This window comes from Manacus vitellinus, unplaced genomic scaffold (assembly GCF_001715985.3).
Source record: "Manacus vitellinus isolate BGI_N305 unplaced genomic scaffold, ASM171598v3 scaffold_61_pilon, whole genome shotgun sequence".
NCBI classification, from domain to species: Eukaryota; Metazoa; Chordata; class Aves; order Passeriformes; family Pipridae; genus Manacus; species Manacus vitellinus.
Window position 1 is genome coordinate 1,713,444 of NW_021940696.1, and position 12,095 is coordinate 1,725,538.

Sequence of the window (12,095 nt, forward strand, 5' to 3'; positions counted from 1 at the left end):
TGAACTGGGCCCAGCTGTTCTAACTAGGACACCTGGTTAATGGCTGTGTTTTTACTCCCAAAGGACCATCCTGAAGGACAGCCGCTTTTACCGCTACCTGCACACGGCCGTGGTGGTGAGCGGGACCATGCTGGTGTTTGGAGGGAACACCCACAACGACACCTCCATGAGCCACGGGGCCAAGTGCTTCTCCTCGGATTTCATGGCCTATGACATCGGTGAGTTCTCCCAGAAATCCCAAGGAAGGCCCAAATTCTTGGCTATCCCGAGGGAGCCGCCGATTTCCACGCTGGGTGTGCTGTCCTGAGCGCTGCCGGGCAGAGGGATGTGGGATCAGGAGAAGGAGGCTCCTCAGGTTGCTCCAGAATTCCAAGGAGATGAGGTGGTGCTGTGATTTCCAGCAGCGGTTTATGCACAACCTTGGGCATGAAAAATTAGGGTTTTGTTACAGAATCATAAAAATCAAGGGATCATTGAGGTTGGAAAACACCCTTAAGATCATCAGGTCCAACCATCAGCCCAGCATCACCCTCTTCACCACTAAACCATGTCCCCAAGTGCCACATCCACGTTTTTTTGAACACTTCCAGGCATGGTGACTCCACTTCTTCCTTGGGCAGCTTGTTCCAGTGCTTTGCAACCCTTTCCTTGAAAAAAAATGCACCCTAAAATCCAATCTAAACCTCCCCTGGCACAACTTGAGGCTGTTCCCGGACCTGCTGTCTCAGCCATAAGTTCTCCTGATGTTTTGAGAGTTGTTTTGTTATTTGATAAAAAAAGGCAGGTTTTTAGGAGAGGTCCAAGCACTGGAAGCTGCTGAAACTCAGCCTGTGCAGTGCACACTCTGGTTTTAATTGCTTTATTCAACAATAAAGCAGAGTAGTAGGTTGGCTTTGGTGAATTTGAGTAGCCAGGAGAGGGCAGCATTTATTTGTGAATTTGGAGTCCAGAGACGGTGAACTTGAGAAGGAGAAGAAAAGGAGAGATGGAATTATCTGAAAGAAGAGATGGAATTATCTAAAAGGAGGTGCATACACACCCAGACAGCTCACAGTGGGGAAAAACACCATTCTCTGTTCTATCACATCTGTCTGCTGCTCTCAGAATTCCCTGAATTTGGGTTCTCAGGATGAATTCCCTGAACTAATCATGCAAATCTGAAATCTTGCAGTGTGTCCACTGAGATCTCCCTCCTGGTTTGTGAGAGGAAAACACAGCTGAACCAATTACTTGGATCATCAGGGTTTGACATCCTTGTGCCATCTTTCCCCTTCGTTACAGGGATCAGTCCCTTCTGCTTCCTGTGATTTCCAGTCATATTCCTGTGGAACTTTTGTAGCTGGCTTTATTTTGATGTGGTTTTTTTTTTAACTTGAGGAATTAAAATGAGATATTCCACCAGGTTGGATGGGGCTTGGAGCAACCTGGGATAGTGGAAGGTGTCCCTGCCCATGGCAGGGAGTGGAACAAGATGATCTTTGAGGTCCCTTCCAACCCAAACCATTCCATGATTCAGTGACAGTCATCAACAGTTTAATTTTTTTAAACTTTGATTGCAACAGTGATTGATTTTCCTTGCTGCATTCTGCTGTCTGCCCTGACCTATTGAACTGTCTGTTACATTTAAAGCCCAATTTGCATTAATTTGACAAAATGTGCCAACAATGATGTTCATTTTGACTCATTTCAGTCACCAGGCAGGTTCCTGGTATGAAATTTCCTTACATGGAATAAGGGGTGCAGTTAATTTTCAGTTTTACCCTGAGATTTAGAGCTTGCATTGATTTAGTTTCTCCTGATGGGCTGAGACGTGTTTTGGTGTTCTTGGATCCCCTCATTCTTTAGGGAAGAGACTCTCAGCCCAAAAAGAGCAGCTTTTTTTCAGATAACAGACCACTTTCTCTGTTCTCCTCATGGCAGGACCCCTTGTGCCTGATTTTCCTTCTCCCATTTGCCTGGGAGCAGTGCCAGGAATCCCTCAGGGGGGTGGCTGAGCATTGGTGTCACAGCAGAAACACCTCCTTGGTGGTTCTTCCTGCAGGATCTCTGCAGTAATTAATTATCTTGTTCATATTCATGTTGGTCTCCATGGAAATAAGTCCATATAAACCCCCTGTTATCTGTCCCTTGATATTCCCAAGGCACAGGTTACCCAGAGAGAACCAAGCAAGGTCAGTTTTCTCCAAGAGGCTTTAATAATTGTCTTTATTCCCCACTTTTAGGATAATCTGTCTGGCTGGTTTGCTCATCTTTTACATCTTGTTGATTAATGATCCTGATTGATTAGTGATTAGGTTAATTAGTGATCATACTGATGGTTGGAAGATTGGAGAACACTGGAATTAAACCCAGTCTAAACCAAAGGCATCAAACCCAGCTCTTCTCAGCCTTTGCCATTAAAACTCATTTTGGAATTAACCAATTTTATTGACATCAGCAGATTTTTCCTGGTTTTCCATCCTCAAATTTCCAAGTAAGGAGAGCACATGCACTGAGTGTTCTGAGGACAGAAAATCTCTTTTTTTGGGGGAGAAGGGAATGCCAACAGGTGTCAGAAATGTGTGCTGGGCTTTAGCAACTGGGGAGATCTGAGAATTCATTGATGCTTCTCATCCTTTGTCCTCCACTTGACCAGGTTGGGGTGCATTCAATCCAAACTGTCCAGGTAATGCCTGGTTTGGGAAGATTTCAGGATAACAATCCAGCTCTCTGTGTGCTTGTGCAATTCCTGTTGAATCTCACAGTATTTTCCCTTTTGGAAAATGGCAAATTAACTCTTCCATTCCCCAAAATTGGTCTTTTTGGCCTTTGGCAAAGAATATCTTGCTCTGCAACAGCTTTAAGTGGAAAAAATGCCTCATTTAATCCTCTCCTATTCATGTAAATCTCTACTTGTACAAAGATCTTTTCTTGCCACGGAAGGAAAATTAAAACTCTTCTATTTACCCCATCAAAAATTCAGATTTAGATCACAAACATAGGAAGAGGCTGCCTGTTTTCACAGCAGATGTGTTCTGTTTGAACAGTACATTTAATAAATCCTGGGCATTGTTAAGTCTTAGGCTTGGCTTAACTCCTGAGTCAGGAAGGAGAAGATTCTTTTGTAGTCTCAGAATTACTCGTTTTTTCCAATACTTAATCTTGAGTTAAAGATGGGAAAGAAGCTTAGAAAGCAAAACATTCCAGGCCTTCTGTTAATCTAGAAAAATATGTTTCTTGGCCTCACATGACACGCAACTTGATGGCTAAAAAACTGCAAATTGCTGTCCAATTTTGCTGAAGTCTCCTGCTAAAAAATTGGAATGGTGCATTCTTGGCTTGGGAATGATGCTGGGATAGGTTAAATTCTTTGAAAATCGAGCAGATGACATGTAAAAATAAACTTTAAAGTCACACTTCATCAAAGGATTAAATCCAACAGGGCACTTTGTCTTTCATTTCTCAGCACTTTTGGACAAAATTGCCGTGGATCTGTTGTTTTATCCAACAGTTCTCCGATTTAATTAGGTAAAAAATGAATAAGTTTGTTCTTCTTTGCCCTCATGGACTGGTTTGATTTGTGGGCTTTTTTTTTTTTCCTCCCAGAGGTTCAGTCCATGGCACAACAGTTTTATCTTGTACTAAAGAATCTTGGAGTATTTTAGGGCTCTGAGGATCTTTACAGCAGATTGACTTTTCTCTCCTAATTGCATAAATTGCATCCAAGTGCCTCTGGGATGTTGGTCCCCAAGGTGATCCCATTCCCTTTGTGGAGTCGAAGTGACATGAATTGGACTGACTTTCCCTGCCTTTGTTCCTTTGCTCAGTGGGTTGGATGTTTCTTAGCTTGTTTTTCCTTTTTTTTTTTTTTTTTTTTTATGCACTGCCCAAAGGAAAAAAATTACCTGAGAAACCGAGTAAAAAAAAAAAATGAGGTAGAACTTACAAATGTTATGCTAATAGAAAAAAAAGATGGAATAATCTCACGTTGTGTTAGAAGAAGAAAAACAGCCACGAATCCCTAAGCTGTGATGAGCGAGAAATGTTTTTAAAAGCATGGATATCTGCCCTCTAGGAATATAATTGCAATGGAAATAAAAAGTGAGATAAGCCTCTGTTCTCAGTGATGCTGGTTCGGGGCAAAACTGCAAATAATTCACGTGTAAACAGATAAAAACTGAACTTGTTACACGGGGAAAAATTCCACTGGTAAAGGAGGGAAGCAGCTTCCTCTTGTCCTGTTCCCTGGGATAAGAGACCAGGAAAAAGAGGCCAAGCCCCTCTTGGCTCCCCCCTCCTGTCAGGGAGTTGCAGAGCCAGAAGGTCCCCCCTGAGCCTCCTTTTCTCCAGGCTGAGCCCCCCCAGCTCCCTCAGCTGCTCCTGCTGCTCCAGCCCCTTCCCCAGCTCCATTCCTTTCCCTGGACACGCTCCAGCCCCTCAGTGTCTTTGTTGGAAGATCTCAGGTACTTTGGGGATTTTCCAGGAAGGACTGTGCTGTGTAATTGTCCTGTTCATTATCCTGGGAATGTTTCTGAAATGAATGTTTCCCATCCCAGCGTGCGATCGATGGTCGGTCCTTCCCCGCCCGGGGCTCCACCACGACGTGAACAGGTTTGGGCACTCGGCTGTGCTGTACAACAGGTAAGGACAGAGACATTCCACACCTCCATAAACACCCCCCACAGGGAGGGCAGGGATGCTGAGACCAGAGGGGTGAGGATCTGGCAGAAACAGCCTTGTCCAGAGAAGCTGTGGCTGCCCCTGGATCCCTGGAAGTGTCCAAGGCCAGGTTGGATGGGGCTTGGAGCAAGCTGGGCTAGTGGAAGGTGTCCCTGCCCATGGCAGAGGGTGGGTCTGGAGGGTCTTTGAGCTCCCTTCCAACCCAAATCACCCTGTGATTCTCTGAACCTCTGAAAGTTCTCAGCTCTTCACTTTTGTAGAGTCTTCAGTGTCCCCCCGTGCCCATCAGCCCTTCACGGGACTGAACTGCCTCAACTCACTAAACTGCCTCAGCTCACTTCCTTCTTTCAATAGCTTGATTTTTCTTCATACTTCTGTTCCTTTTTCCTACTTTTATGTATATTCCTATTTCCTCTTTATTTCTGTTTCTTCCTTATTTCATAATTGCTCCTTCCAATTCATTTCACGTTTCTTACTTAGGAGCTGTCAGTGCATCTTTCTCCAAACCTTCCTTTGCCTCGTGGTATCTCAGTTTGTCCATGTTTCAGTTTACACACCTTTATCCTGTGGGGCTCTTCTTTCCCAGCCATGTGATGTCCAATATTTAGGGAAAATCCTAGGTGAGATTCCAGCTGTTAAGCTTTACCCACTGTAGTGATATTCCTGCCTTCAGGTGAACAGCTATTGCTCTATTTATGCCTGTGGAACCAAACAACTGTGAGAAATTTTATTTCATAGGAGTCCTAAAATAGGATAAAAGTCATATTCAAAAATACTCATTATTGAACCAAAACTTGCCTTGATCCTTCTCCACTGTCTTTTTTACCTGTGCCTACAAACTTGATTCACAGGGAATTTTTGAGTGACATTTTTATGTAACTAATAAAACTTGATGTTTTACCTGAGAGAATTGTGGTCCTAAAGAAGGTTTAAAAACCTCACCCCTTCTCCTACAAAGTATTCTGTTATTTTGGGGTTTGTTTGGTGTTTTTTTTTTAGCTGACACAATGACTCTGCTCAGTTGGTACCAGCCATGAAAACTGGTTTTGTGCCAGCGAAGCAGCCACAGCGAAGCACCAAAAGGTTTTGTCCCAGTTCCTGAACTCTGCTTTAATGCTGTGATACCATCTCCCAGATTTTTAGCCTTCCTCCCTCTCTTGCCACTGCAAATTACAGGAAAGATGCCAAATTTTGGGTCTCATCGGGTCGGTCAGGTGCCTCCCAGAGTTTTGGCCGGAGGGGAAGGTCAGTCCATGACCTTGGATGGGTTTGAGTCTGTTGAGATTCTGTGGCTTCTCTGAAACAGTGAAATTGGACTGACCTTTTCTTTAGTGCCTCCCTTAACCAAGAGCTGTTTATTTGGATTTATGCACTCTGGGGTGTAATAAAACACCTCCCTCAGACCTTAAATCCCGTTTACCCGGGGCCGGCGCGCGAGCCGCGAAAACACCCGCGAGTCCTTCTCTCTCCTCTTCCATGTTCTCCAGCACCATGTACGTCTTTGGAGGCTTCAACAGCCTCCTGCTGAGTGACATCCTGAAGTTCACCCCCGAGAGATGTGAGGCTTTTGCCAACGAGTCGTCCTGCCTGCGGGCAGGGCCCGGGGTCAGGTGTGTGTGGGCCCCCAACCCTCCCCGCTGCGTCCCCTGGGAAAACGCCACCCTGGAGCAGCAGCAGAAGGTCTTTGAAGACTGTCCTCCCAAGCCAGGTATGTGCCACATTCCTTCCATCCCCCTTTCCCAGGTGTTTGGAGGGTCTTTTTCCCCTTTTTCCCCTGCCATGTTGTTGGTTGTGTGCCATTATGAGGTCGAGTTGTGGTTGTGCTTCTGTATGTGCCCGGCAGTCCTTCCTCTGACCAGGTGTCCTGGAGGTGTTTCCATGTCTCATTCCTGAAACTGTTCATGAAATCTTTTTCCTGTCTTGCTGCTTGGACTTACTTTTTCCATCATCAGCCAGGAATCAGGCCTGGACCATCACTGTAGATATTTGCTCCAAGAACTGACCTTTGGAGAACCAACAATTCCCTGATCAGCCCCACGGGGCAGGGAAGGGGGTCTGGATCTGGTGGAGTTATCCTGTGCTCTTCAAGAGAGGCAGCAGGAATAACTTCAGGAGCAACTTTAGGAAAAATTACTTTATTTTTTGGCAGGGGGGTTGAAACCAAATGATCTTTAAGGTCCCTTCCAACCCAAACCCTTCTGGGATTCTGTGTATAGGGACAAAAGGAATGAATGTTTTCAGGTCTGATTCCTGTGTTTTCCCTCAGGATAACTCATTGAATTCATTGAATTATCCAGCCCTTGATTCTGTAAGAGATTGTCATCCTTTAATTATTTAATAGAAACTGATGTGAGGGGACATTGCTTTGCTGGGCTCTCAATGTACAATAGATTTTCACAAACCACAGGCAAGAAATGATTGGAAAGATGAGTGAAAAGTTCAAGCTTGGCATGGAAATGCTGTGCTTGAAGGCCAGGCTTGCAGGAAGATGATGGGAAATGATCACTGTCCTCATGGAATGTCTGAACATCCATGTCTTCGTTCATGTCTTCCTGCATTTTCTGACGCTAAAAATGCCAATAATGCAATTTTCCACCAGTCCAATGCCTTGGAAGTCCCTGATTTTAGTTGCTGACAGCAAATCTGCTACTGTTTGGTTGTCTCTTTGGCTGTAAATAACCAGGTTTTGTTTCTTTGGCTGTAAATAACCAGGTTTTGTTTCTTTGGCTGTAAATAACCAAGTTCTCAGAGCTCTGTCGGGAAATGCCTGTTTTTGGTCATGCAGGTTTTTTTCTTTACTAGTTGTAGACAATGAAAAATGTGATCAGATTACAGACTGCTACAGCTGTACAGCCAACACCAACAGCTGTCAGTGGTGCTCTGACCAGTGCATCCCAGCACACAACAACTGCACAGAGGAGCAGGTACTGGAATCTGAATATTCCTTGCTTTTAATTTACCCTGTGGAATAGCAAATGCCCCCCATGTTTTGGTCTGTCAGTGTTATAATCCCTGTTTTCTTATTCTTTAGCTCTAAAGTGCTACATGCTTGGATTTCTTAAGTTGATCCAAGGGCTTTTCGTGGGATTTTCCAATGGATTTAGGAGGGCTGTGGGCATAGGGAGAGGCAGAGGTGTGAATCACAATGATGTGATTATTCATTACTCATATTTTGGGTTTGATACCAACAGAGCTTCCCCTAAAAAATAACAAATTAACCCTCTCTGGTGGAAGCTCTAGTGAGGAAAACCTGTCAGGTGGTGGCTTGGGGGAATATCTGGGATACCCAGCCATGCAGCTTTTGGATACATAAATATCCAAAATATATCTATAAATGGCTTTTTAGGGCTGGACTGGGATGTTTAGTGTTGCAGTCACAGCTGTTAAATCCCCCATTGGTTGGATATGGGAAAAAACCTCCCCTGTGCTGTTTCTTTTTAGGTTCCTATTACTCTCTATGACAATTGTCCCAAGGATAATCCTGCTTATTACTGTAACAAAAAGACAAGCTGTAAAAGCTGTGCCATGGATCAAAACTGCCAGTGGGAGCCCAGGAATCAGGAGTGCATTGCTTTGCCAGGTAGGTGCTGGTTATAGTCAGGTAAGAAAAAAAAAAAATCCCAAATTCAAGTTGTTTAGGTTTGGTTTTTTTTGTTCATTTTTATCTTTTTCACCCCCCAAATCTATAATTTTTAGTGCTAGGCTGGAGTAAATAATGTTGTTTAATCATACCAGCTCTGGCATGAAACTTAATTTCTGATAAATCCATCAAATCTGCTGGAATATTTTTTCAGTCCCAATTGTCTGAAGAGGGCTGTGATCATGTGTGTAATTATTAGGCTGTATTTCATTTCTCCCTCTCCATTTGATAAAAGCTGTTGATAATAGGCCTCTGCAAGATATTAGAGTTAATAATGCATGCTATTTAATTTGGGGAACTAAATTGGTGCAAAAGCATAATGGCACATACTGGACAAATTAGGCAAGTAACACCTGAAGTGTTTAAGGAAAATTCTCCTGTTTAAGTGTTTCCAGTGGAGCTCACAGGAGCTGGTTATTAGTCCCCTTGGAGTAACTTTTTTTTTATCTCAATGACTGGGAGGAAAAAAATACAGGATCTTCAGTGATTAACATTTGCAGGTAATAAAATATAGAGAAAGGGGGGAAAAAAAACCCACCAGACAGGACATTTTAATGGGCATGGAAAACCTTCCCCCAGGAACTCTGATAAGCTTGGACGTGTCCAGGTCTGGTTTTGCCAGTCTGGAAGAGTTAAAAATCGAGGAGACTTTGGATCAGAGCCATGAGAGTGAGAAAAAAAACATCTTTTAATGAGGTAGATCAAGAGCTTGGTGTGTTTAATTTGATGTAGAAAAGGGGGTGACTTGATGATGGGTGTAAAAAGCCCATCTGAAAAACTGACACTCGAGAGCTTTTCAATCTGTGAAGTCTAAATTCCCACTGGAAATGCCCCCCAGGGTTTTTTTGTACGGGAAATAACGAACCACAGAGACAAAGGAATTCTTCAGGAGTGGGATTGTGCTCGAGATGAGCCAGGGATTAATCCTGGAACTTCATGCCAGGGGCAGGAGCACAACAACCCTTTTCTGCCTTTAAAAAGGTCCCCTGGAAACTGTGGGTGAATAAGTGGTTTTAAACCATCAACAAAATACTAGTTTGGTTTCTTTTCCTCTTTCTCCTACAATGATTTCACTCCTCAACATTGTAATAAATGCTTTGATTACATACTGCAAGGTAACTAAATGCTGGTGTCAGACTTCAGCTCCCCCAAACAGCTTTTCTTCTCCAATATAAGGATTTAACAGGGGAATATTGCTGGATAATAACAAGAGAATACACTGGATATCCCACTAATTAAGTGTAGAGTAAATTCCTAAAAACCCGTGGCAACCCTTCCCTAAGAGTGTTGAAACCCTTCTGTTGGGGAGGAGGGTCAATGCTCCTCACTAGTTCTGGGCACACCAGTAAGTCAGACTGGTTTGGGATAGGGCTGTATGTTTTATTTTAGTAGAAGGGTTCATGGAATCATTAAAATTGGAAAATACCTCCAAGATCATCATCAACCTTTGACTGAATCCCACCATCCCACCAAACCACGGCATGAAGGGAACGTCCACTGCATTTTCTGGACACTTCCAGGGATGGGGACTCCCAACACTGCTCTGGGCAGCTGTGACAGAGCTTGGCAACATTTTTAGGGAAGAAAGTTTTCCTGATATCCAACCTTAACCTCCCCTGGCACAGCTTGAGGCCGTTCCCTCTCCTCCTGTCCCTTGTTCCCTGGCAGCAGAGCCCGACCCCCCCCCGGCTCCCCCCTCCTGTCAGGGAGTTGCAGAGCCAGAAGGTCCCCCCTGAGCCTCCTTTTCTCCAGGCTGAGCCCCCCCAACAGCACAAGGACGTGGAGCTGCTGGAGAGAGTCCAGAGGAGGCCCCGGAGCTGCTGCCAGGGCTGGAGCCCCTCTGCTCTGGAGCCAGGCTGGGAGAGCTGGGGGGGTTCCCCTGGAGAAGAGAAGGCTCCAGGGAGAGCTGAGAGCCCCTGGCAGGGCCTAAAGGGGCTCCAGGAGAGCTGGAGAGGGACTGGGGAAGGGAACAGACCCTTCCCAGCTCCATTCCCTTCCCTGCACACGCTCCAGCCCCTCCATGTCTCTCCTGTCTGAGGGTCCCAGAGCTGCCCCCAGGGCTGGAGGTGCCTCAGCAGTGCCAGCACAGGGCTGGGACACACAGACCAGGGGCCATTGGCTTTCTTACCCACCTGGGCTCATGTTCTTTCATGGTTCTCTCCCTCCTTTGAACGCTGTGAGGGTCACCTGTGTCTCTGGGTTTACTTCCTCTCTCCTCCCTTCCCCAGAAAACATCTGTGGAACAAACTGGCACTTGGTTGGCAACTCCTGCCTGAAGATCACCAATGCCAAGGAGACCTACGACCATGCCAAGCTGTCCTGCAGGTCCAACGGTGCTCTGCTGGCTTCCCTCACCACCCAGAAGAAGGTGGATTTTGTCCTGAAGGAGCTGCAGAAGATCCAGTCCTCGGTGAGTGCTTTTTTTCTGCCCCCTTGTGTAATTAAGCTCTGCCTGTGGAGAAGTCCCTGCCGGGGTATTGTGTACTCTGTACACAACAGAAATGCCTCTTAACCCAAAAGGACTGATCTCCTTTTGAAATTCAATGCACCCTCTGGGTGATTCTGAGCCGAGATTGTCAGGAATGTAAATGGGAAAGATAAATATAAACATACCCGGTGCCTCAGAGGTATCACTTTCTGTAATGGAATCACCCCCTGTGTTTCCCTGGTGGGATCCAGGGCTGCAGCAGGAGCCCTCTCCTGACTTGTACACAATATTTTATAAATAAAGGTCCCTTTGGGGCACTGGAGGTGTTTCATGCAAAGCACTGGATCTTATTTATTCCGCTCAGAAAAGCAGCTGTTTAAAATGTCACCTCCTTATTCCACAGAGCCGCTTGGCTTATTTGGAGTTATTTATGTGGGATTCAGTGGCAGGTGCTTTTTTCATAGGAGCCAGGGAGAAGTGAATTGGAATCTGTCCCTCTTCATGCATCAATAAAATAAATACATGTATTTTTCCAGTCCTTGGGAGGAGCAGGGAATGTTCAGGGCAGGTTGTGTAGGTGGTGCTACAGCCCTGACAGAGAGCGATGCTGGGCAGCGTCCCTAAAATCCTGGCTTGGGCTGGAAAACTGCTGGGACTTCATGGCACATCAGAGTATTAACTCCTGGGTCCCAGAGGCTGCTGTGGGAAGAGTTTTATCCAGGATAAATGAGGCTGGAGGCAGCGGGATTGCTGCTTTTCAGGGGAGAACGTGCTTCAGTACTTAAGAGAAGTATTCCCCTGTCGAAACAAGAACATTCCCTGCTTTGATTCCCTTTGTAGTTTTCAACTGGAGTTGCAACAGTTGCAGTGTTTTAGAGTGGAGTCAATTTAGTCAAGGAAAGGTAAAGTGTAATTTAAGCAGGATTGTTTGTTAAATCTTTTGTGAAGAGGAAACCAAGCCTGGGGTGTCGTCAAAGTACCTGGTTCTGACAGCTCCAGGTGTTTCTGGATATCCCAGTAGTTCAGTGTAGAGTTAATTCCTAAAGAAACATGGCAACATGTTTAAATCCTTACACTGGGGAGACAAAAATCATTAATTGACAGGGTTTTTTTCCTATTTATGGTGTCCTTTGAAAAGTGAGTCTGAGGAGACTACGAGCCTGTTTTAGGGGATATTGGTGTGGAATGCTTGTAATGTGGGAAACTCTATCCTGGGCTGATCCCCCAGCATGGGCAGAGGGCAGGGGGGGATTCTACCCCTCTGACCCTGTCTCAGCTGAGACTCCCCTGCAGAGCTGCTCCAGCCCTGGGAATAACAGCACAAGGACGTGGAGCTGCTGGAGAGAGTCCAGAGGAGGCCCCGGAGCT

At 45.3% G+C, this 12,095-nt stretch overlaps 1 protein-coding gene across 1 annotated transcript in view; it reads left to right on the top strand.

Annotated features, from left to right (window-relative positions):
* Nucleotides 1–12,095, top strand: part of ATRN (attractin) — a gene marked incomplete at its 5' end in the record, with an annotated part of 149,321 nt that overhangs the window by 54,142 nt on the left and 83,084 nt on the right. The window contains 6 exons of the mRNA XM_029963709.1: nt 64–218; nt 4,536–4,620; nt 6,147–6,367; nt 7,462–7,583; nt 8,101–8,239; nt 10,528–10,709. Coding sequence (XP_029819569.1) covers nt 64–218; nt 4,536–4,620; nt 6,147–6,367; nt 7,462–7,583; nt 8,101–8,239; nt 10,528–10,709 — 904 coding nt within the window. The remainder of the gene's footprint in view (nt 1–63; nt 219–4,535; nt 4,621–6,146; nt 6,368–7,461; nt 7,584–8,100; nt 8,240–10,527; nt 10,710–12,095) is intronic.